This window comes from Opisthocomus hoazin, chromosome 9 (genome assembly GCF_030867145.1).
Source record: "Opisthocomus hoazin isolate bOpiHoa1 chromosome 9, bOpiHoa1.hap1, whole genome shotgun sequence".
NCBI lineage: Eukaryota > Metazoa > Chordata > Aves > Opisthocomiformes > Opisthocomidae > Opisthocomus > Opisthocomus hoazin.
This window is the reverse complement of record NC_134422.1, coordinates 14,750,817-14,774,750: the sequence shown is the minus strand read 5'-3', so window position 1 is coordinate 14,774,750 and position 23,934 is coordinate 14,750,817. Positions and strand designations below refer to the sequence as shown.

Genomic DNA, 23,934 nt, shown 5'->3' with positions numbered 1-23,934 from the left:
TTTGTTATCATCTAGGTATTAGTATGGTTTATATGTTCTGAATAAGTATCTGTTTTTAAATTCTGCTCAAGTGAATGGCTGGGTTAAGATCGTTCCTCTTCAAAGGCCTGACAGTTTTGCACTGATTGTTTTTTGCTCTGTTCTGGCAGAATGGAGACTCCAGTGGCGCAGATGCAATCTGTCTAACCCCTGCCCTAATAGTTATAGGAATTATAACAATCAACCGTGAGAATCCTTGGGAAGGAAGTCTGGGGGATTTTTTCAACATCTTTAAGGAACATATGATCTTTAAGTATAAACTGTTTTCCAGACACTTTATTTAATTTTCCATTTTGGGTTTTTTGTTGTTTTTTTCAGTGCTGGGATTGGACGGACAGGAGTTCTTATCACTATGGAGACAGCTATGTGTCTCATTGAGTGCAATCAGCCTGTTTATCCATTAGATATTGTAAGAACCATGAGAGATCAAAGAGCCATGATGATCCAAACACCTGTGAGTATCATATTTTCTGTTCTAAGTTGCAGAAGAATAATTTCCTAGTATCTACTTGTATCATTAGACAGATTTTTAATATACTTGCTGTTGATCATCTTGCAAAGAGATCACCTTTACCCGGTGTAGCTGTAGCCATGGCCTCAGGCCTTATTCCTGCCTGAAACCAGTAAGCTGCTAAGCCTTTTGTAAAGGAGCAATTCTTTAAATATCTAAAAAAAAGCCCTGGAAAGAAGAAGCAACTGCTTCAGGGATACCTGGCAATTAATGTCAAAAAGGGCCAATTTTCAGTTGTGTGAAAAATACCCAGTGGAGAAAGCAGGAGCCTAATTCCAGGTGTTAAGAAAGGGGTTATAGTATAAAAGGTAAAAACGGAAAGATCCAAGACATGCAAGAAAAACCTTCAGTGATGCAATTCAGTGATTTTATGTTGCCTTAGTCTTAATGAAAACAAGCCTTAACTCTGCCCTGTAGTGACTCAACTCAAGGGCAATAATCAGAGACATCTTTAAAATCAGTGTAATTAAATCTGATGTGAGGTATACAAAAGTAATTTTAAGTGTAATTAGTCTAAAAAAAGTAATGTGCTACCAGGATTCTTTTAGTGTTCTCTTCACATTTGATGTATCTTGAGATGCTAGAATTTTTTCTGGATCTATGATGTTTGGATATTTTCGAGATACTTATGATGTTGCTTTAGTGTGTTATATTTCAGGATTGTGAAAGTTCTAGAACAGATTTAGAAACTTTGTATCAGTCAGGTGTTGTGTATCTGAGAGCAGTTTGTGTTTACATTAAAAAAAAAAATACCTAAAAAGGGTCAAAAGGTTGAGTTGTGTTGTCTTTCAAAAGAGAAAAGGGGGGCTGGACACTTGCTTGTTCCAAGCTTTGACCGGTTCCAGGTTTTTTATTTTTTTGTATCAGTAATCAGTTGTGTAGTTTTACTCACAGTATGCAGCATTTAAAGAGAAGGTATTTTGAAGGACAAAAGGCACTAGATCCAGTATCAAATCTCTCCAAACAATTACCTGAAGGCAGTTACTCATTGTAGTAATTTTAATATCCCTGCTGCTGTTCCTTTAGTCAGATTTGAATAAACATTTTGTGTTCTTCAGCGAGTATTCAGACGGACAAAAAGTATATATGGGCCTCCATTTCTAGGTCATCTGTCATTCAGTGCCGCAATCCAATATGCATGTTCCACCAAAACTTGTATAGTTCAGCAAGCGCAGGAAGAATGAGGATGATGACGATACATGAAAAACAATAATGGGTGGCTCTTGCTGTTTGTGATGACTATACAGTACGAATAGCATACCTTTCTTTTGCATACACAGAAAGGAAGAGAGTTGTGTTAGTAAAGGGAGGAGGTGCAGGGGTAAGAGTTTTAATTATATTTATTTCATGGCATGTACTAAATATTTTCTGGTCTTCTCACTTTTTCTGAGAGAAACCAGAATTTTCAAGCTTCAGTGAAATGCAGATGTTTACTGCATCAGAGGGAGAAGAGACAATAAAAGACTTGAAGTGTTTGTTTGTTTGTTTTTTAAGATTTCATAAACATTAGCAATTATAATTTCTCCTTTGGCACGCTTTTCCCGATTTTGTATATCCTGAAAGTTTCTCTGTGTCCACAAGATGGCCCTGTGCATGGGGCTCTGCTGTGTGTCCCGGGTGAGGAGAGTTCAGTCTCCTTCAGGGAGCACCGGAGGCAAAATAAGTATTTTACAGAAATATGTGTAAATTTAACTATTTGAATAGACATGCAACAATACAGTAAATGATAATTCTATTACTAAATCTGTTACTGTGTCCGTTTAAGATCTGACATTATTAATTACTACATGGAGAAGGATATTCCACAACACTGAAAAGGCACGCATGCTGGCTTTCTAACCAGCATGTACACCATTATGCAGTATTTGGTGTAAGTTGTGGTGCTTTACAAACTAGTGATTTTATTTCATTTTATTTTCATTATATTCTAATTTGATTACTGTTGGTTTTTTAAATTATTTTTTGTTTAAAACAAAACATTAGCGGCCTCTGCGTATGCAAGTGCTAGACTTCAATGCATTGCAGAGTTAGACATTATAGAATGTTAAGAAACTGTGAGCTCTGGCTTTTTAAAACATGAAACAATTTTCTTTTTTATCAAATTCTGAGAGGAAGGTGACAGTAACATGCCAGAATTGATGTAGGTGTGAAAAAGTGCTTTGAAACTACAGCTTCTAACTCTAAGTGCGTGGAAACCTCAGGTCAGTGAAACTTCAGCAATGAAAGAACAGCAGAAAATTACTAAATAGGTGATGTTGTAATAATAGTACTGGTTTTGTGGGTGTCACTTTTGGTATATATTTCAAAGTGTCGCTCATCCAATTCTTCTGTTGAGAAACCAGATGTTCTATTATAGAGATCCTGTTGTTTCGTGTTTCCTAAACTAACTTTGAAGCACAGTTCTTGGCCTGTCAAGAGAATGGGATGGGGAAATCTTAGAGGCCTTTTCTGCTTCCAGATAACATTGTTCAATTATGTTTCTTTTCAATTTACGGAATCTACTTTCCTTTTCAGAGTCAATACAGATTTGTATGTGAAGCTATTCTGAAGGTGTATGAAGAAGGATTTATTAAACCTTTACAAGCATCACTGCATAAGTAAAGAGGAAAAAAAAAAACTAGGATATCAGTTGAGGAATCTTGTCCTCTATAATGAACTGGCAACATTCTTTGTGCCATGATACTGCTTGCAGGAAATGATAGTGAAGTACAGCAAAGAATCGACAAAGGACTTTTTGAAAACTTCAGCACTGTTGCACTTTACGTTGAAACAAAATCAGTCTCTGAAACTCTTCTAACCTTCATCTGTTTGAAGACTTTATTTTCGTGCTTTGCTCCGAACAAACCATAAACTGAAAGAACTAATTGTGTTCAGGGTAATCTACGATATTTCATTGTAGTGCCATATACTGCGCTTCTGGTTGAATTGCTACAAACAAGGCTTGGAATTATTTCACTCTGTTTTACTCTTATGTCTCTTAAAATGAAAAACAAATGAAAAAATACACTAAGCCATGGTCTTTTTCCAGTGCTAGGTTTATTTACTATGTACAGACTCTCACTGTTTTGTTTTTTACAACATTAGCAATATTGCCAATACTAGATAGATACACACTGCCTACTGATGCAGCACACTTTGTCCTACACCCTTACTAGAGACCAGCTGGTTGTTAGAGGAAAGCTGGCGTCTGTGTTAACCCAGCAGTAGCTGCATAATGCCCACTTACCAGCATCTTGTACAAAATAATAACAATAAAAAATTAAAAAAAAAAATAAACAGCATTTCTTTGACACAGCTCGTGTGTCATACACTGGTGTATTCTGATTCATGTGACTTAAGATTACGTGATGGGAACTAGTGCATGCATTATGTATTAACCCCTTAAGTGCCTTGAGACTTACAGCGTACATCCAGTGAAAGGCACTCATGATTCTGTGGGGGTGGTATTGTCCTGTCATATTTATCTTAATGGGTTCAGATTTTAAAAAAATGCCCTTGGTGCTTGGAATGTGTTACCACAAGGGGTCATGGAAATACCATTCCCCCCTTCCCTTATACAAGTACCTGTGTGCTACTCTTAGTAGCAAAAGCATCTCTTGCCAACTTAATGAATGAGCATTGTATGCTGCTGCATTGTAATTATGTGAAAAATCTGACACATTCCTTCGTTCCTTCCAACTAGTAACTTACTAGCAGCTTACTATGAAATGCTGGTAGGTCATTAGAAGCTGATACTTTGTTTTATCCTTTTATTGAGAATAGCTGTCTTAGAACATAACTCTTTAATAGCACTGATAATTAAGTTGAACTTAAAATCAGATGTGATTTAATGCCATTATCTGCTAACCGATTACTTTTTAAGTCCTCATAGTTGATTTCAAGCCATGTTCGTACAGGTCTGCCTTTTTTTTGTTATTATTATTGGTTGGGTAGGGGGGAAGGGAGGAGAACACTATGAAGTTGTCCCAGAACTTTATTTTAATTCCGTAATGACCCCAGTCACCTTCTGTTATGCTTGTGCGAAATTGTTCCAGTTTGTATGGGTTGCTTCTTATTTCAGTAGGTAGAAGATTTGTAAGAAATGTCTGTCTGATACAGTATCTGAGCTCATACTAAAGATACATAAATGTCCCATTTTTTCAATATTTTTCCAGCATAGGAGAAACCAAGTCAGAAGCAAGGTGTCCAGTGTAATATACTGTAAGAAAAAATCAGTCACTTCTTTGACTGCCCTGTGACAACGTAACTTTGTGCCCTCTATTTAAAAGTTTTAATTTATTGTATTGGTTTCCTGAAAACGTTTATCCAGTAAATTTTGTTGTAAGCTATATAGAGCATAGAATTAAAATGGAAAGTTCTACACTATATAATTTTTAACTATTGAAGAATTATATTATATAATATACTGTGTTCTATGGACATTTGAAAGATATCAGTTATGAACTATTACATGAACAGGGATTCAGGCAAAGTGAAATCCTTATTACATATGACATAGTAATAAATGTCAACCACAATGCCAAATGGAAGATAGAGTTTTAAATATTTTTAGAAAACAAAATAATATTATGTGGCCTGTGGCCCTATTGCTTATATTTCTAGATTTGATGCTTAAATCAATATTATCCTTCAGTGAAAAATGAATCTTACAAGAATTTCTGGATCTGATAAACTGAAAAAGAGTAATAAGGTAGCTTTAATCTCAGTTTTGTTTTAAGCCATTTGCAGCAAAAGAACATTCTTTAGGAAAGTATGAGCTTTAACTTCCATGTGACAAGATTGTTAGCTGAGATGCCAGCCAGTTGGAAGCTTATTTTAAAATCAGCACTTGATGTCTAAAAAATTAAAATAATTCATTTGTTACATTGAAATAAATTTTCTTCGTAGTCAAGGTGTAAATGAAAATAGAATTTGACCTTTTTTCTGAGGAGAATCAGACGTGGAGTTTATAACATTATATAGTGTTGCTATGTCACATATTTAAATATTCCTATGTAAAGTTGCCAAAGCAGTTTGAGTTCAAAAGACCCATTTATACCACAATTACATGTGGGATATTTATTGGTCATCTGTCATTACCGTTTTGATTACAAAGACAGGCAAGAATCATAGGTCTCTTCAAAATCTTCCTCTGCACTGACTTTAGCTGATTTCTAGTGCATTAACTAGTTGCACTGGGAAAAAAAATGGAACAAAGTAACTTTTCTTAGATTATTGTCCATCAGCAACTCTGTGGCTTTTGGGCTTCTTCAAAGCCAGAACAGCAGTAACCAAAAACTGACTGGGAAAGAGAATAGCATCGAAGCCTTTCTGCACCATAAATCATGCATTCAAATGTTTCTACCTGTTGTGGTATAAATGGCCTTTAAAATATTTTTATATGGCCAAAAAAAAAGCAAAACTGCTAAATAGTTTACCTTGGGGTTATGAAGATCTGTATCATCCTTAAGAGTTTTTTAAAGAAGTTTTTGTATGTTTCATGCTGTACAAAACATGAATGTATCTTTCAGACGTAATGACCTATAGATCTATACGTGATTGGTGTTATGACTGTTGGATTTTATGAATAATTATTTTCATACCATTTGATTAGGAAAAATGTTGGGTGGGTGTGGGAAAGAGTATGTTTGTAACACTTCCATAATACAAATCCAGTTTAGAAAAGAGAAAAAAAAAAAAAAAAAAATGTTTTTCTTGTAAATAAGAGCAATATTATGACAATTTTGTGCCAATGTATAATGTTAATACTTTAGTTTTCCTTTTAGGTTCAGATTGAAAACTACCACTACCATCTCTTGTTAGAAGTGAATTTGGAGGGGTTTTTTAGTAGAAAGACATGGGGCTCTAGTGGGGGCTTTTGGGGGCATTTTTTTTCTTTGCTAAATATGAAATAAGATGTAGGTATTGTTTAATAAATCGCCTACAGATTGTCAGCCAATCCACTTTGAGAAATATTGCTTTAGGTGTACCAGATAACTGAGAGCCGAAGAATTCATTTAGCCTGAATTTTGGAAGCATATGGTGTTTTAAATAACTTGCAAGTCTTAAGCAGTACAATACTGCTTTTATGCATTTTGTTTTTATATTCTCTCCCAGTTATGAAGAAGAGAAAGCCTAGGGTTTTTTTCTCACTGTGTTTAATACTAGCTGACATTTCTTCCACACTTTTCTGTTAAATCTTGAAAGCTTATGTCCCACACAGATAAAGCAATAACACTTCTTCTAGAATATCTGATTACAGTCTGGCACACCATCTATTAGAAAAAGGGTGAGAAAGCAGTTGGGAGATAAGGGAACATGAGGAGTTTGTTATGGAACCTGTGTAGCCAGCAACTTTCCAGGGAGACCTTCCAAAAAGCTTCATTGTACCTGTGTAAGGGCCAAAACGCAGCAAACCTGCTGCAGTTGCACTGCCCATGGAGATGGGAAGTAGAGACGGTCAGGCATAGAGATGCTGGAGCTCCCTGTGTGCCATGGAGCTGAATTACATGATACTTTTATGCTTCTGCAGTGTGTGTGCAGGTGTGTGGGTGATGTTTGATGGCTCAGGGGATTTGCATGAGCATGAAAAGCTCTACAGATCCACCATTTCCAAGCAAAAGCAGATTGTCCAATACGTATGCTGTGGTTTTGACTGTAGAGCCACTACGCAGGCAATCTTCAAGACCTTCAGCCTCTGAGGATAAAGGGTTATGGTCCAAATTAAAATTTTGCATATTTGGACTTCCACAAAGTACAGGAACAGTGCCCTCTAATGTCCCTTGCTGTCTTTTTGTAGCTCGCATCTCAGATCCGTGGTTGGCTGGGTGTATTTGCAAATTTAATTACCCACCTTTTGTCCTGAGACTAGAAAAGCTCTTTTCCATTGCTACATTTAGTGCTAGGATCCAGTGTCAACATCTGGTAAAAACATATTCATTGATTAGACGTGGATCTTGCTTGAAACTGCAGGGATTATAATTAGCGGTGATTGGGAAACTGTTGCAAGGGGAGAGTGGTTTGTTTGAATGTAACTGTTCTGTCCAGTCTCATCCCATTGCAGTTATAAATTGAAACTGATTTTGTTTGCTTTGTTTTGTTTAGCAGTCTACAAACAAGGCCAGTTTGTTATCACTGGATTTTACCTCTGTGCTGGTTGCTACCAGGAGTGTGTATCTTTTCGGTTTGTAGGGCTTCTCTGGCTACAAGTTTTTAACTGGTACATAAGATGTAAGCTCTGGCTGTTGGCTTTGGCGTGTTTTGCTCATTGAGAGCTCAATGGTAAAAATTTGAGATAAATCACTTAAGAAATGCTGAAATTTTCAATTAAAAAAAATACGGACTTTTTGATGGCTTTGAACCAGTAGCCTCATTTAAAAAAAAAAAAAATAAAAAAAGACAAAAAGCACCACTAAAATATGTATCATTCTAGCGTATTATAGCATAAACTCTGTTTTCACAGACTGGCTGACAGTTTGGTGGTTATGTTATTTCGTATTTAGCAAGCTTACACTTTTTAAAGGGTGATTTTTTTTTTTCAAAGTGTTTTGATGTTTGAATAGTAGCACTTTATCTCATGCTTACTACTGACTGAACTATTGGACAAAATAAATTGGGTTTGGAGAGAGATGCTTAATGGGATTCTGTACAGAGATGATTTGGATTACACCCTGGTACGAATGCTTTCTGTTGTTCCAACCACTTCTGGTTTATTGCGCATGTGTTTCTGAGGGACTTTCAGAAAATAGATATGGATACGATATTAATAATTCTATCATCTCAATTTCCCTGTCTTAAAAAGAATATAAAGCTTGCATTTCTAAAAAAAAAAAAAAAAAAAAGGAAAAAAGGTGCAAATAGAAACTACAGGGTACTCATACATTTATCTCTGTGATCTCTCTCAGCTAGCTGCAAATTAGCTATGTTTACTGTAAATGTTTCTGCTAAGCATTATTTTTTAACATTAGATCAATTACCTGGAAATCAGTATTTTTGTTTTTTACTTAACTTATTTGAATATTGATAAGTAAAGGTAATGCACAACAAAGTTTAAAGAAGTTGTCACCCTTTTACTCCTAGGCCAGGGGCCGAAGACATGAGTGAAAGGGTTAAACAGTTTACATTAAGCTGTTGTTATCTTTAACTAGAATATATCCACAAAGACTAGACAATAAACAATCCAGTGCAATTATCTCAGTACATTGGGGCACCACAGTAACAACCCATAATAATCTTACAGGAGAATTAAGGTAAGAAAACAAAGGTTTTATTTTATCCAGTGTATCCAGATTTGTTTTCCATTTGGTTTGGTTCGTTTACCAGTGGTTCCATTTTAACCAGTCAATTTGACAGGGCTGTTTGAGATTTGGGTGGGGTTTTTTCTGTAACAGGTGCTATACTATGTGTAAATACAAAGGGAAGAACATTATTCAGATCATTATTAACAATCAGATGGTGGCAATGTTTTTTGCTAGTTTCTTCTGGTAATTAATTTGCGTTTCCAGCTGTGGCTTTTGGTTGTCAAATTTCATCTCAGTTTCATACTGCTGAATGATGGACTGCAAGTGTGAAGTAAATAATCTCAGAGTTAAATTGCTCTTTTGTTATTTAGACTAACTCTTGAGTATCTTGATTAATAGTTGGGGCGATGGGAAGGTTCTTCCCGTAAGTAGACTTTTGCCTATAAATTTGTTTAAAAGCACATGAGAGGGAGGAGAAAAACCAACAAGACTAAATGCAACATCTTGGCTAAACAGCTGGGGTGGCTGATTGAAAATGATGGAAACTTGAAATTGGTCAACACTGGACAATGTGAAAATAAATTCAGCTTTTGTCACTGCAGCTACTGTATGCTTTAAAGGGCCTTATGTATTTGTCCTCATTTTGATAAAATGAAATTTCTTGCCATTAAAATGATATACTAACTTCTACCGAAAACCAGCAGTTCCCAGGATAAATATGCTAATTAACATTTAACAAGTCTTGTTTTAGTTTTAAGTAAAATTTCATTCTATTATGTGAAAAAATGCTGTTATGCATATTTTGTGGATATATTTAATTTCAGTTGACAAATAGTTGTCTAGGTACAGACTTGAAAATATATATATATAGTTTACTTGTGGATCTTAATTGTTTAATTGCAAAATAAAGATGTGCTTTAGTAATTTAAAGTTCATTATTTTTTGCAATTTTCTTGTTACTGTACACGTGATTTTGCTATGCCACTCTTATACGCTTCTGATGCCAGAGAATGTTCATCTTGTGTTTTACTTTTTGACATTGTACGTCATAAATACAGCCCTATGGATGGAGCACTAGAAGAGGATACTAAATTATCAGGAAGGAAATATCTTGGCTACAGAAGCAGCATGACAGTTATCAGCCAAAGTTTTTTACCTGAAAATATATACTGCAGTTTTTGCTCTAATGGAAGAACAACTCTTTATTTATCTTTTATACAGTGAGTGTTCTGGAGACAGTGTTCAACAGAGATTATAGTTTGATCACATAACTGAGGGCAGGAGGAATACCGGTGTGAAGAACAAAAATTCCAGATGGAAGCCTGTGATGAAATATTTGCTGCCAAAAAGTGAGGGGATGTTCAAAGCAAAAGTAGGAAAAGATGATGGAAGGACTTAAGATGCAAGACAAAGATCTCAGGGGGGGGTTAAGAGTCTAAGAAAAGAGACAGACCCGTATGTTCTTAATTTGACTGATTAACGTAGGACTTAAAAGTGAAGACAAGGTGTTTGGATTTGGAGTACAAAAGGATAAACCACTGGGAAAGCATTCAAGGAGAGAAACAGAAGTTAGAAGAAGGTATTAAATAGGAAGAGATTTGTTTAAACTGGAATAGGAAGACTGGATAGAAGACAAGTTGCAGATACCACAGTTGCAACTTACTACACCTGGACTGTGTCCGAGTAGCAAATAGTGAGGGAGGAGCAGGCTGTAATTACATGAAGAGTACCATGAGGCTGATGTGAAGTAAGAAGAGCAAAAATGAGCAAAAATGTTTGTGTCACTGAAGCTACAACAAGGAAGCTGGGAATCACGGAGATCTTGGTGGTGACAAGGGAGCTTGTGAGTGACAGGGTAGAAGGAAGCTCAATCTGAGGAAATAATTGAAGATTGGCAGAAAATTTCGGGACAACCTCTAAGAATCGGGTAATTTATTCTCCTAAATGCTTTGTCTAAGGAAAACGTGAATTGGTGTAGACTGAATGGCAAGGAGGCTGCCATTTATGTGACAGAGATCTTCACTAAAAACTAAGCATACTTGTTGTGCAAATGATCAGTTAGTTGATCTGCACTGAGAATTCATCAGATACCTGAGAACCTCCAAGATAATTTTTTTTCCCCCTGTAAATATAGTAAGATTTTGTATGTTTCCTTTGGGAACTGTATTGCAAGCTCCCACATGTATTTCATGACAAGACTACCAGGAGCAAGCGTAGTCCCTGCTCCTCTGATAAAAAGTATCTAAATCCCCCTGTTTTGTGATTTATATTCCTGAGTAAATAACCAGGCATGAACCCGAATCTCGCCTTTCCCCTAAGCTTGCCTTGCACCTCCTACTTGCGGCAGGCTGACTGCTCTGTGCTCAGCACAGGGGTGCTAAAATAACAGACACTTAAAATAGCCAGCAAATACCGGGCAATTACCTGGAAGCTTTTTTTTTTTTTTGCCATTGTAGCAGATGACATCGAGACACCTTGATGTATATTTGGGCAGCGGAGCTGATTTTGCCGTAGCAATGTACTGATGGGGGTTTCACTCTGCCCATTCCCCTGCGTGGCGGGCGAGTAACCAGTTATCTCAGCCCGGGTTTCGCAGACAAGGGTAGAAAATGTTGCATTACAGTTAGCAAAAACGGTCCCAGTGCAAGCCAAAGCCTGGACCTCCTCAGGCTGGTGCGCAGACTGGGTTCCCAGTTATCCTGGGATGCTGAAGGGGTCTGGAGCTCGCTTACCCGGAGCAGCGTCTCTGTTAGCTGGCGCTATACTTTGCAAGCAGAGTTTGTATTGCCTTTGTGAGGTTTTCTGGCTGGAGATCTCAAATACTAGCCCAAACAGAAGTACTGATGTACTCAAAAAACACCAACAAACAACAATACAGTCAAGGAGAGCTGTCTGCCGCGGCTGTGGCTAATGCCAGTGAGCCTGGCTCTTCCCCTCAGACTGGAGTACGGAGTCAGAAAAAACATGAAAGTGTGGATCACTGGGACTATTTCCACCGGACCTGAGAGTACAAACCACGTTTTGTCATCACCGTCTCTCCTGTGATCGTCTTTCAGCGTGTAAATGTGAGTGCTCCTTTGTGGGTGGTTCTGCTATATTTCATGCACTGCTGCAGTCACCTTTCCGGCAAGGAGGAGAGGGGCGATCTTCTTCTGAAGCGCTGGGGAGCGCGTTTGCCTGAGGCTCCTGGTCACCGCCGGCCTCCCGAGGCCTTGCTGCAGTTCTGCCTCAACCGCCCAGGGAAACTTCGCTACCTCTTAGCAAAAATTCCAGGAATTTGGCGAAATAACGTGAAAGCCATGCCGAAGGCTCAAGACGAAGGGCCCCTTCCTCACAGGGCTTCCGGAGCGCCCGTGTTTCACCGGGCAGCCCTTCCCTCCGGGCGGCCGCGGCCCCCTTCCCCCCCCCTCCCCGGCCGCTGGTGAGGTCGTGTGCCGGCCCGGGGCTGAGCCGCGCTGCCTCCCGCCTCCCCGCCCCTCCCCGGGCAGCACGTGGGCCGCGCCGCGCCTCGCGGAGGCGCTCTGCTGGGCGAAACCACCTGGCTCGGGGTGGGGGCGACCCTTCTCCCCCGGGATCCGCCCCGTTAAAGGGGCGCTGCCCTCGCTGCGCGGCGCCAAGAGCAGCGAGCTCCTTGCCACCCGCCCGGCCGCTTCGCTGCCCCGCCGCCCCCCTGCGCCGTCTCTCCTCCTGCGCCCAGAGGGAGAAAGCAGCGGCGGAAGCCGCCAGGTGAGTAAGCGCGGACGGGAGCAGACGGAGGGCGAGTCGTTGCCCATTTAAGGGCCTCCCGCATCGCTCCGCCATCTTCGGAGGCCCGCCCTCTGCCGGGGGCTCCCTCACCGCCCCCCCTGCCGCCCCCAGGGCCCTGAGGAGCCGCAGCGGGGACGCGCTCCCACCGGCTCCGCCGCTCCTGCCGCCCGGGCCGCGGGGCCGCCCGCCAGGTGAGGGGCGCGGGGAGGGTCCGCGGCCGCGACCCCTGAGGCGAGGCCGGCGGGGAGCGGGGCCGCGGCTGGGGCGGGCGCCGGTCCCGGGGCGTTGTGTAGGGGCGGGGGCGCCCGGCCGGCGTGGCCCGGGGAGGGAGGGGGGTTTGAGCGGGGCGGGGGCCGTTCCTTGCCGGGGCGGGGGGCTGCGGGCTGACTGGCGGCCGAGCTCCGGGTGCCTGCCGCGGCGGCCGGGGGCCGCGGTGCCGGTGAGCGGCAGGGGCCGCCCTGCTGGGCCGGCGGGAGCCTCGGCGCAGCCTTTCCGCGCCGCCTCCCTGGGCTGCGGGCGAGGCGCCGGGGCGGGAAGGGTCGTTCGCGGCTCTGTTCGATGAGGGAGGCGGAGCGCGGGAGCGGGCTGCGGCTCGGTGTTGCTTTCCAGCTGCGGAAGAGCATCGCCGTCTCGTTGGAGAGAGCGGTAGCGTTTGTGTTAATGAAAGCTTGCAGTTAGGTGTGGGAGAGCTACACCATCGCTGTGTTCTCCCTAAGGTGCTTGCAGCCTGTCCTAAAAATCACCCAACTGCCGGCAAAGGTTTGAGCTGAGTTTTTTTTCAAAGTAGCCGAAGACTGGGGGTATGTAAATCCAAAGAAGTGAAGCGTTAGTTTGAATCTCTAGCAGTTCTTTATCAAAGTCTGGCATTTTCTGAGAATTTTAAGTACGGGCTATTATTTTCTTTTTTTTTTTCTGTGAAAAACTAACATTAACGTGTTTTTTTTCTGTTTTGTATTTCGTAGCAAAGATGCTGAGCTTCTTTCGTCGAACGCTTGGACGGCGGTCTATGCGTAAGCATGCGGAGAAGGAGCGGCTGAGAGAGGCCCAGAGAGCTGCAACCCACATCCCTGCAGCTGGGGACGCAAAATCCATCATCACCTGCCGAGTAGCGCTGTTGGATGGGACAGATGTCAGCGTGGACTTACCGGTACGAGTCATGCGAGTTTGTTTTTTAAATACTGCTGGCTTGCGTCAGTCTGGTGGTGCTCTTTGCTGTTTACAAGTTAGGTGAAGGCATACCTCTTTGTCACAGCAACCGACCCTGTGTCTTGACATCTGCCAAGTTACTGTTCGTAAAAAGGTACTGAAAGAATAGTTAAATTTGTTATTCGCTGAAACTAGAGAGCGTTAGATGTTATTGTGCCTCATCCATCGAGTGCCTTCTAGCGTGTTAAGATGATTGTTGTGCTAGGGCTTAACATAGGGAGGGTACCGTTGTGGGTGAATAGGATTTCTTTTGGGTGAGCTCTGTACGCGTCCTGAGAAGGAAGGTAAATCTCTTGGTGTAACTCTGTCGAAGAGGAAGTACTAGCAGTAATTTCTCTGTGTGTTTCGTTTGTTTTGATTTTGTGTTAGGGGTGGATGCAGTTTTTCATGCTAACTTGGGAAGGGAAGAGAAGAATTCTCCTTCCCCTCCTCAGGGCAGATGATATAGCAGGGATTGTCTCATAGTGTAGTGCTTTATTGGGAGTGAGGTGTTAGCCACCGTTTTACATTTCTAAAGCTCCCTTAACATACACGTGTCTCTTCTGCTCTGCTTAATTATATACCTGTTTTTGGCCAGCAGGATGAACAGTAGCTATGGAGGTGATGTGCTCTGTTTTTCCATTACTGTGCGTTGTGGTTGTTAGTGATTTGTTTTGAGCTCACACAGCTGAGTTAGGAAGCTGTGGGTCTCGAGACCTCCTGACTAGTTCTATAGGGTTTTGGCGTCAGGAACAATTGCACTGATGTTGGAGCTGCTGGTTAGAGAGAGCGTGCGGAGCAGACGTTCTTGAAATGGTTTTTCTTTCCTACCTTTCTTATTTTAAGCACAATTCTAGAGTGTTTATAATGTTAGGTAGTGTGAGGAAGGCTGAACTTGTTAGATTATTGAGCGGTGTTGTTGACATACTGCGCTATCCAGAACCCCAAGTAATCTAGAGTTCAAGAAACACTCTGGTATCTTTATTTGCAAAATGACTATATAGTAGGCCTTTATAGAGGGCAGTAAAACTAATTTGTACATCTCTGAAACACTGTAGTGAACATATCCAGTGCTGCTTAGTGCCTAGGATGTTTGATTTGAGGCCAGGAATGCCCACAAACACTTTATAGCAAGAGTTACACTTAAAAAGTGCTCAAGTTTAGATTGGTGTCTCAACGTAGCTAGAGCAGTAATCTTTAGAGCTGGAGTTGGCTCTGTAGGCAAATTCTTGGCACCTCTAACAACATTTCTAAGGCTTTGAGGAGCATAAATTGAACCTGAAGAGGTGTCGTGACCTGCTATCTGGGCTATAAAACCTAGGTCACTGCAAAATAGTAACTATTTATTTCTACAGGAAACTTTTTTCACTCTTGCTTTTTTTATTTATAAGTCAGTATAAAGCCTTGTCTGTGGACGCCTAAGTTAGGAGTAGCAGTAAACAAGTGTGGCATATCAACATAGCTAGATGCAGTAATTGCGGTGCATCATCAGTGGCTGACATGTACCAGTTCCTTTGGTGATTAAAATACAATAAATTAAAAGTAGATTAAAGGTTTCATTTCAGCCTCCTTAATGTGTTTGCTCTTGTGTCTCTACTTGCATCGTTCATGTTGTGGAGTTGACTCTTAAATAGGAAAGAAAAAAGCCGGAGAGAGATGGGATGGAGTGAAGGGTACAGAATCCTGGCAAAACAACGTTGCTTTCTAAAATCTAAAGCTAAATTAAAAATACATGTATGCGTATATAGAGAGATTTTTTTTCCTTTGCAAAAACTTTCCTTGAGAATCACCGTCCTTTTTGAGCTAACACCTTTTCCAGGACTGGTTCTGTTCCTTTGCTGGAAGTAGATTTTGTTTAAAATGAACTCTTGTTATTTCGAAGAGGTGCCCTTGAGTCTGCCAGTTCAATTGTGCATAGTCCCATTGCCTAAGTTCTGTAAAATTGTTTTATTAAGAAAAAATATAACAGAAGGTGTTTCTTAAGACTGAATCACTTAACAAACAGGTTAGTTCACTGCCAGAGAAAGAGTTGTCTTGGCAGGAATGAATGCCATACCTTTATTTAATCCATGGCTACATAAATACTTTACAGTGGCAGAAGTTGTTGCTGCCACAGGAAGAAAAGATGCTTTCATTATTGCGTTTGTCCTTGTTTTCGCATACCCCTTGGCAGAAGAAACACTGCTTTGGCAGCCAGGCAGTAAGCTAAGTCAAGAAAATGCTGTGGCTGAAAATAATTGGTATACTTTTGTTATGTTAGTTTCCAGCTGGAGCGATTCTCCAGTCTGGTTCCCCATGTGCCTCCCCAAATGTAGTGAAAAAGCATTTAGAAGCAGTATCAGGCTTACGTGTGCTTAAGGTGCTTGTTGAGCTATACCCTTACAATGAATTTGTTGCTGGAAGAAGAGTGTTCTGGAGTTATGGTCGTTCATATACTTGACTCTGAGATTGCTGAATTTCTGTTTAAATTTAAAAAAGAAAAGGAAAAAAAAAAAAACACCAAAGGGAACAGTATCGTGTAAGCCAAACATGTTTCAGAGTCTTTTTAAGCAGCAGAGACTGATGTTCTTGTGAATATTGACAAAGAAATGGAAGGGACATGTTGTAAATGATGAAGCTGAGATTAATTTATTAAGCACAGAGCCAGGATTTGAGCGGTAACTGCTTTTTGCCCACTGATCTTACCTGTGGTGTCTGTCAAGCCACTTAATCTGCCTGCTTTTCTATTTCTTCTGTTGTTTTTAATTATAAAATTGCTTGACTTGAACTGTTCTTCAAAGCTACAGTCCTACGCAGTACATAGGCTGGATTGTTTTTAAGAATCTACTTATTATGTAGCTGTGTCAATGACTGAAGAATATCAGTGTTACGTATTCTATGTACTGTCACTTTGGTGTGTTCAAAATGGGAGGCATGAACTTCATGTGAGTTACCGGGGTTCTTTTGGGGCAGATTGAAAGGTGTACGGTTTTTTTTCTCCACATTCCTCTCAGATTCTAAAGTTGTGTTTTGACCTGGTAGTTTTCTTCCTCTGTTAACACTTTTCTGAAGCTTTTTGTTTGTCCAAGTGCATTCAGTGATTTTGACAGACTTACCATGTGCTTAGTAAAACACCGAGAAGCTTATTATTTTTGTGTGTGTCTATGAAAAGTTTTTACAGTATATGTGGTGTCTGTTAACTGTGCTGCTGTTGATGTTGTTCCTCATACATGCTGGTTTACTGCTTACCTCCAGTTCACCTCTGGACACAAGTCAGGTTGTGCTTTTTCTTCTAATTGTTTAAGATTCGTGGGTGGAGTGTTTGCTTAGTGGTATAAGCAGTGAGGGGACAAGAACTCTGCTTCACTGACAGCCCCTATCTTGCTTTTAATCCTGTTCCCATGCAAAACTAAATTCTCTGAAATTCCCAAAAGCTCAAAAGTCATGAACGGACCCAGTTCAGTACCTGAAGACTCCCATCAGCTCGGTCGTACCGGTCTGGGCTCAACAGCTGGAACCCCTCAACAGCTGGAACATTGGCTCTTCTGGTGGTCATGGTTCACAGGGAAAGACAGGTTGGGGAGTCAGAGGGTATCACAGCAGTGTTTTTCCTTGAAAGCTGTTTGTAACTGGAGTCACTGACAGCTTGTGAAATACTTGAGAACAGAAATGTTTGTCAAGAACGTCCCATAAGGTGCTATTTAGAGTACTGGAGAGCTCCAGAGGATTTTTAAATCAAAAGATCTAAAAATTGAGTATTTGTTGTGGATAGTCAATTCTGCGCTACTTGGAGTAATAACTGGGAGAGCGAAAAGCTAACCTGGACAAAGGGGAAAAATGGTAAGATAAATAACGCAAATTAAATTACAGGGATGCACTGAGAATACGCACGTATTTTAAAATTGGTGGATAGCTTTCTGTGGGGGAAGAAGGTCAGCCTTAGAATAGCAGCAGATAATAAGTATGGGGTCTTACAGAAGCAGCACTGTACTTTGTGGAAGCCAGGGGTGTTTCGGTAGAAAAAACTGACCCTGCTTAACCCACGATTTACATAGTCTTCCCATGGATAATACAGTGTCAGTTGTATTCTAGTTTCTGTACGTGCAGCCTAAGTTTTAGGCGAAAGCTTCCTGGTGGTATAAGGTGAAAGGCACAAATTATGAGAATGGATGCTCTCTTGAGTAGCTTTTCGTCTTGGAATATTCCCTACTTATGCATGCATGAAATTTAATATGGAGATTGCAAAATGAGAGGGTTTTGTCCATATTATAATGAAGTATCATTAAAACAAGGTCTTACATAAACCATTCCAAGAGCTCTGCAGAATAGCAGGAATTAGCTAAGCTGTTTACAGTTTTGGAGTAGTGCTTACAAAATAAGATACAGGACTGTATTTATAATGATTATTTTAAATAAAATTGAGAAATTTATTTGGAATGCTAGAAACGTTGCCAGCAAACTGTTAAGGAGTGCTGATGGCTTTTTGAGTGAAGGGAGATGATCTGTGTAGATCCAACTACAAGATCAGAGATGTATTGTGATAGTTTTTTTACTCAGTAATCCACTCTATTTTTTTTTTTACGAGCTTGTAGAATATTTGTGGCTACTTGCCGAATATTTGTAGCTGTAAATATGAAATACAGAATGCTGTCTGTGGCACAGGTGCTGATTAAAAAGAAAATCTAATAATGCTAAAAATGTTGGAAAATCAGTTTTTGAATAAAATGAGTAATTTTAGTGTTCAAGGCTGGCTTTTTAAATTTTCAAAATAAAGCTCAGCTGGCAAAAGGAATGAGTAAATAAAAATTTGCTTGTGTGTATGTGTGTTAAGACTATGAAGTTTTTGATTAAAACTTTTTTCCCGTGTGGTCTTTGTTGTGTATCATTGAAATGCTTTTGACTATTTGCTGAAACTACTGAAAGACCTTTAGGGGACTGAAACTGGACAAATCAATCCCGAGCTGAGCGTTGCAGAGCAGAGGTGCTGCCTGCGTGGTGGAAGGGCATCCAGCCGTAGTGCAGGCTGATCCAGTGCTTCCTGGGGTGCCGGATTTAAATGCATATGGAGACTGAATGTAGGACACACCCGGTGCGTGCCGACTCATTTCGGCACTTCTGAGCAGCAGCAGAATCGCAGAGTGCCGGTACCGCGTCGTGCTGGGAGTCCCGTCGCTCTGGGTTAACGGCAGGAGAGCATTTGCGGTTTCCTGCGACGCACGATGCCCTGGCAGGGTTGGATCGGGAGGAAGGGAGCCCCTGGAAGCGAGCGGTGGCTGCTGTCAGGGTCATTTGTGCGTCCTGCAGTGTTTCTGGGCATGGTGCTGCGGGCTGGTTTAGTTGCCCGAAGGTTTGGAACAGTGAATTTTGTCTGAAGCCTTGCTTTCCTGCTGAACTGCCGCTGCAAAGAGCTCTGTCAAAGGCTGAGGCTCACATAGGCTCGTAACCAGGCTGCTCCTGAGAAACCTGCAGGTGGAACACCAAATAAAAGTGAAATGTTTGAGAATCTACTGGGGGGAGGAATTTAATCTCTAAACCTTGATGCTGGACAAGCAGTTTGGCTGTATTCTGTATCAGAAAGAGTGTTAGGAAATAGACTCAGAAATGGATTAAATCAAATGTGTGACCAGAAGACATAAGCTTTCTGGGAGAGGAAAAATAAAGAGACTTCTGGCAAAACAAACTGACAAGTATGAATGTTTCGAATCTTTACCTTTTTAAGTATAGGGTCAAGAAGCCTGAGCACGTAATGTTAAAATCCTTCTATACACTATCCTAATAAGCATACAGTTGTTAATAGGTATTGAAATCAATTCTTTAGAAAGATTTTTGGGAGGTGCTTTTTTCTTTCCCCAGAGAATGACAGAACAAAATGTTTAATCCGAAATGCTTATCTTCTTATATTTGGGACAGATTGAGTAAATAGAAGAACTGACAAGCTCTGCCTCTGGAGGCAGAAATTATTCTCTGCAGCCTTCCAGCATACAGGGCGTTTTACTTGGTATAAGACTATATGGCGCATGTTTGTCAAAGGTTGGGGATAAACCAGAGAGAAAAGCAGAGCTGGTGTTTTGCTGCTGGTAGCATCTTTAGATGAAGGAGAAAAGTGACTGGAGAGTTTGGAAAAGTTATTTGAAAGATTGATGCTTGGAGTTTGAGGAGAGGAGCAAGTCCGTTTGTAGGTCCGTACTTAAAGCCATAACAAGATCAGGGTGATACAAATAATGAGTACTTCTAAAACTCCTGTGTAAAGATAAGGGGTTTTAACCCTCCAGTTCTCCAGCAAATCTTGGTGTTACCTATGGATACTGTTTTCATGACATTGAGATTAAATCTTTTTCCTTTAAAAACTCACTGTTGGAGCTTTTTCGTGGCTTATTTTTTGAAACGCGTCACTTGGGAGAAGGGGGATTAACTCCACAAAAAATGGGCATACTGATCTGCTGTTCCCGCACTGCCGTGGTCTGCAGACCTGCACTGGTGACACCCTAGCAGCTGGGTAGCTGTGAGTAGGCGTCCCTGGCTTCTCCAGGAATAAACGGGGTCTTTCAGAGGAAACTGGTGTGAATAGGAATGGTAACTCTCCTACTGAGTTAACAGAAACCAGGAAGGGAGGGTTTCACCCTCCAGTAGCTACTGAAGGTAATAGCTACTGTTAGTTATTGTTGATAAGCAATATTAACATAATCATTTGAATAAGCCTTCTGACAGAGAAGTGCAGCTGCAAAGACACAAGGGATGAGTCGTGCTATGAAGGTGAAGCCTATTCAACTTTTTTTTCAGAGTTCATCTTGTGTAGGGACCTCCTTTTCTTCAGAAAGAAAAGAAACGGGAGAAAAATCGTTTTCTGTTAAGCATTTACTTAGTAAATTCATTAGCTGGGCTTTTTGGTTCTGGTTTTATTTTTTTTTCAAGTTTTGGAAGTTTAAAGTACTTCAGTGTGATTAAAAACGTGATGAAAACTTAAAAGGGGAGCCATTTCAGCTGGTGCCTGCCCCTCACCAGGGTCTGATCCCTGGCTGCTGGAAGCCCGTGTTGCTTCACCAGAGCTGGTCTGTGCTGGCTGCTGCTAGGGCTGAAAATGGCTTTTACATCAGACGGGCGAGCTGTGGAACGCTGAGTTGCTGGCTTACGCTCTTGACTGCGTGTCCGTGAAATAACCTTCATCTCCGAGACCGTGAGAAGAGGGTATAAATGCTGTCCCTCTAGTTCTAGGCAGCGACTGAGAAGCTTGAGCCGAGGTGGATGTCTCCGTATCACCCTGTCCCGGCGATGAAGGGACAAACCCGCCTGCGGAGGTGGACACCAGAGCTGGCTTTACCCAGCTGTGCTGCTGAGCTACCGGGTTAAGTCCAGCCTTCGTCACAGCTACTCAGCCAGCAAAGCAGCGAGAGATGTCAGTAGGACATACTTGGGAGCATCGCTGCTATTGGGGGGGGCAGGGGGCACGATTCATACCAAAGTGATCAAAAGGTACTTTTATCTCATTCCAAAGTGTAGCAAAACCACTAGATGACATGCCCTACATAAATGATATATTTTGTATAAGTTTCCCAGCTCAGTAGTTCATTCTGCCGCTGTGGGATGTTTGCTGTTGCCTCCTGCAGAGTTATAGCAAGCTGTGTAATTGAGTAGTCAGGTTTTGCAGAATTACAAACCCATGAGGAGTTTAATTTCTGCCCTGAAGGGAGGACCAGCCACTGGCTGGACTGCTTGTGAGTGGAGTTGTTAATAGTTCATTGATAAACATTAAGCAGCTTGAAAATATTTATCCTTTGAGAGTAACCTGAGCTCTGCTGCAAGGAAGAGAAATGGGGGGGTGGGGAGGAAGCCTGGTGTAGCAGCGGGATAAAAATGTCACTGAAGTTGAATGTTGCCGTTAGAAAGTTAGGGTAATTTTTCACCACAAAATGTAATAAAAGTGTGTCTTTGCGGTGTCTTTCGAAAACACTTGAGATCATGGTTTTATTGAATATAAATAAATTAATTTTTGATTTGTAGAAGTTGACCGGTTACAAAGCAATAAGATTTTTGGTTGCAGTTTGTTTAAATGCAAGGAGGGAGGACTCCAGCAAGGCTTTAAGAAAGAATTTGGATTAAATGTTAAAGCACGTGTGAACTTCTTGCTGACTTGCACCAAATACAGCCACTGGTGGTTGAAGTCATATGCAAAGTACTGCATAATTAATTCTGTGTTGACAGCCTTGGTGAATTAAATTAGAAAACAGCCAGCAGCCCTGCAAACTTTTCCAGAGCGGCTCCGATACTGTTCTTCAGGCACTTTCTCCCACATCAATCATTCTGGGTCCACTTCATCTTTGAGTCCTTTGCTGAGATTACTGAAACGGCAAACGCGCTGTGAAACTAATTTGATGCCGTAGAATTTTAGACAGTAGTAAGTTTTGGTTGTTGATAGTCTGAGAGCAGCACATGTAGTAATTCCAGGCTCGAGTTAAAGTGCTCCGCTGCCCATCCCTGGGAGGGAGTGTGGCTGAGATAACTGGTTAATTACAGTTTTAAGAGACGACTTGGTGAGGAATTGAGAAGGATCAGAAATGTTCTGCCCAATAAGGGCAGATTTTTCAGTGGTGTTAGACCAGGTGCAGAAAGCTTCATGCAAAATGAAACATTTTTCTAGTTTTGCTGTTGCAAATGCTGAATTGATTTAGTATATCTTTCTGCTGAAGCAGAAGAGATCCTGCGCTGAGATAAATTATCAACTGTTGAATGCTTGATCTTTCAAGAAAGAGGCTACAGGCTCAAATAGTGGAAGAAATGTGTGGGTTTATACGTAGGCGATTTGCTTTAAGGCTGCTGTTAGGAGAGCCTTGCTGGTATGTAAGAAGTCTGCTGTTGCCTGAGAAGTACTTCTTCGTGAAGTCAACAGAAAAAACTTGCCCTGAACGAGTTTGATGAGGTCTGCATCTCAGCGTTTTCATTATACAACGCTGTGTAGGTGCTGCGTGTGTGTGAAGTTGCTGGCTGGTCCAGGTGCCTTCTGTTCCCCCCACCTCCCCAGTGCTTGGAAGCAAAGAACTGTGGGAGAGCTTGCTCAGGCAGGTTCAGTTTACAGGCTTTTCTGAGATTTTACTTTGAGCTGCAGAGTGCCATGTTGGGTTTAACTAATGCAACGAGTGAACCCATGGTTATGATTGCAAAGATGAATATAAAATATTTGCAGACCAGGGTAGAAGAAGGTGGCAAAAATTATGCTTTACTTACATGGGTATGACTCGGAGATGAAACCAGATTATTTCTGAGAACACAAATTCTGGCAGGCCCAGAATTTTGAGGGGTGGACTGAATCTGCTAATTAGTAGCTTGCTAAAAAATATGCTAGAAAGTTAGCCCATATCCTATATTGTGAATGTATAAATATTAAGATAAAAGAGTGCAAGACAATAGCATTATGGAAATAGAGAAATCCTTAAACTGCTTGCAGAGTAAGCATAAATCCTTTCTGCATTTCTTTGCCTTTAAAAATACTTATTTTCAGCACCGTGACTTATATTCTGACCTACTAATTTATTAATGCATTTATATTACATTTGGACATCTCGGGTATTACTGTTAAGCTTTTCTTTCAATGTATTACGATAAAGGAGTTCATAGCATGAAAAATGTATGTTGTGTAGAAACTGCCCAGTGCTATTTACATGTCTTCTGTCTAAAAACAACTGTTTAATTTTTTAGACCATCACTGTAAAAATGATGCTTACTTGGGGCTAAAGCTGAGTTTTTTCATATATTATGTATGAGCATACGAAGTGGCTTTTTGCACCTACAAGTGAGTTTTATAAACTCTGCATTATCTAACTACTATTTGTTGAAGTGGCTTGCCCCAGACTCTTTGCTGGCAGTTGTTAAAAACACTTGCTAATAGAATGCTATATCCTAATTCAATATGCTTTGCTACCTGCTTCAAAACTGATGAATTGCCTAGATATCTAACAGTAGTAAATTTGTAAGCAATTTGCTGTACTTTGCTCTGAAAAGTTTCCAGTGCATTAGTCATTGCAATTGTACTAGCTGTATTTCCAGTTCTATTGAACTTCGGTGAGTAAGGAAAGCCTAAAAGGGACAGTGATTAAGATGACGTTTTAACACTCTGTCTTATGCAAGTCAGTGTTGACCTTTTCCTAAAAAGGACATTATGCAAGTCCATTAAGGATGTTATGTGTGTTTCTAATGGGGTGTACATTTGCCTTTCAGAAAAGCAGCCATCAAAAAAATATGAGAGAAAAAAATAATTTCCAT

General features: G+C 40.9%; 2 protein-coding genes across 6 annotated transcripts in view; both read left to right on the top strand.

The window, feature by feature from the left end:
- The window catches only part of PTPN4 (protein tyrosine phosphatase non-receptor type 4), a 116,540-nt gene extending 107,419 nt beyond the window's left edge, over positions 1-9,121 (top strand). For all 3 annotated transcript variants that reach the window (XM_075430582.1, XM_075430584.1, XM_075430581.1), the window contains 2 exons: positions 358-493; positions 3,065-9,121. In XM_075430582.1, coding sequence (XP_075286697.1) covers positions 358-493; positions 3,065-3,151 — 223 coding nt within the window. In that variant the 3' untranslated portion in view covers positions 3,152-9,121. The remainder of the gene's footprint in view (positions 1-357; positions 494-3,064) is intronic.
- A 3,491-nt stretch (positions 9,122-12,612) lies between these two features.
- Positions 12,613-23,934, top strand: part of EPB41L5 (erythrocyte membrane protein band 4.1 like 5) — a 60,407-nt gene continuing 49,085 nt past the window's right edge. For 2 of the 3 annotated variants that reach the window (XM_075430588.1, XM_075430586.1), the window contains exons 1-2: positions 12,613-12,707; positions 13,479-13,663. In XM_075430588.1, coding sequence (XP_075286703.1) covers positions 13,484-13,663 — 180 coding nt within the window. In that variant the 5' untranslated portion in view covers positions 12,613-12,707; positions 13,479-13,483. Of the gene's footprint in view, positions 12,708-13,077; positions 13,162-13,478; positions 13,664-23,934 lie in introns of those variants that run through there. The other variant, XM_075430587.1, reaches the window with a different exon arrangement.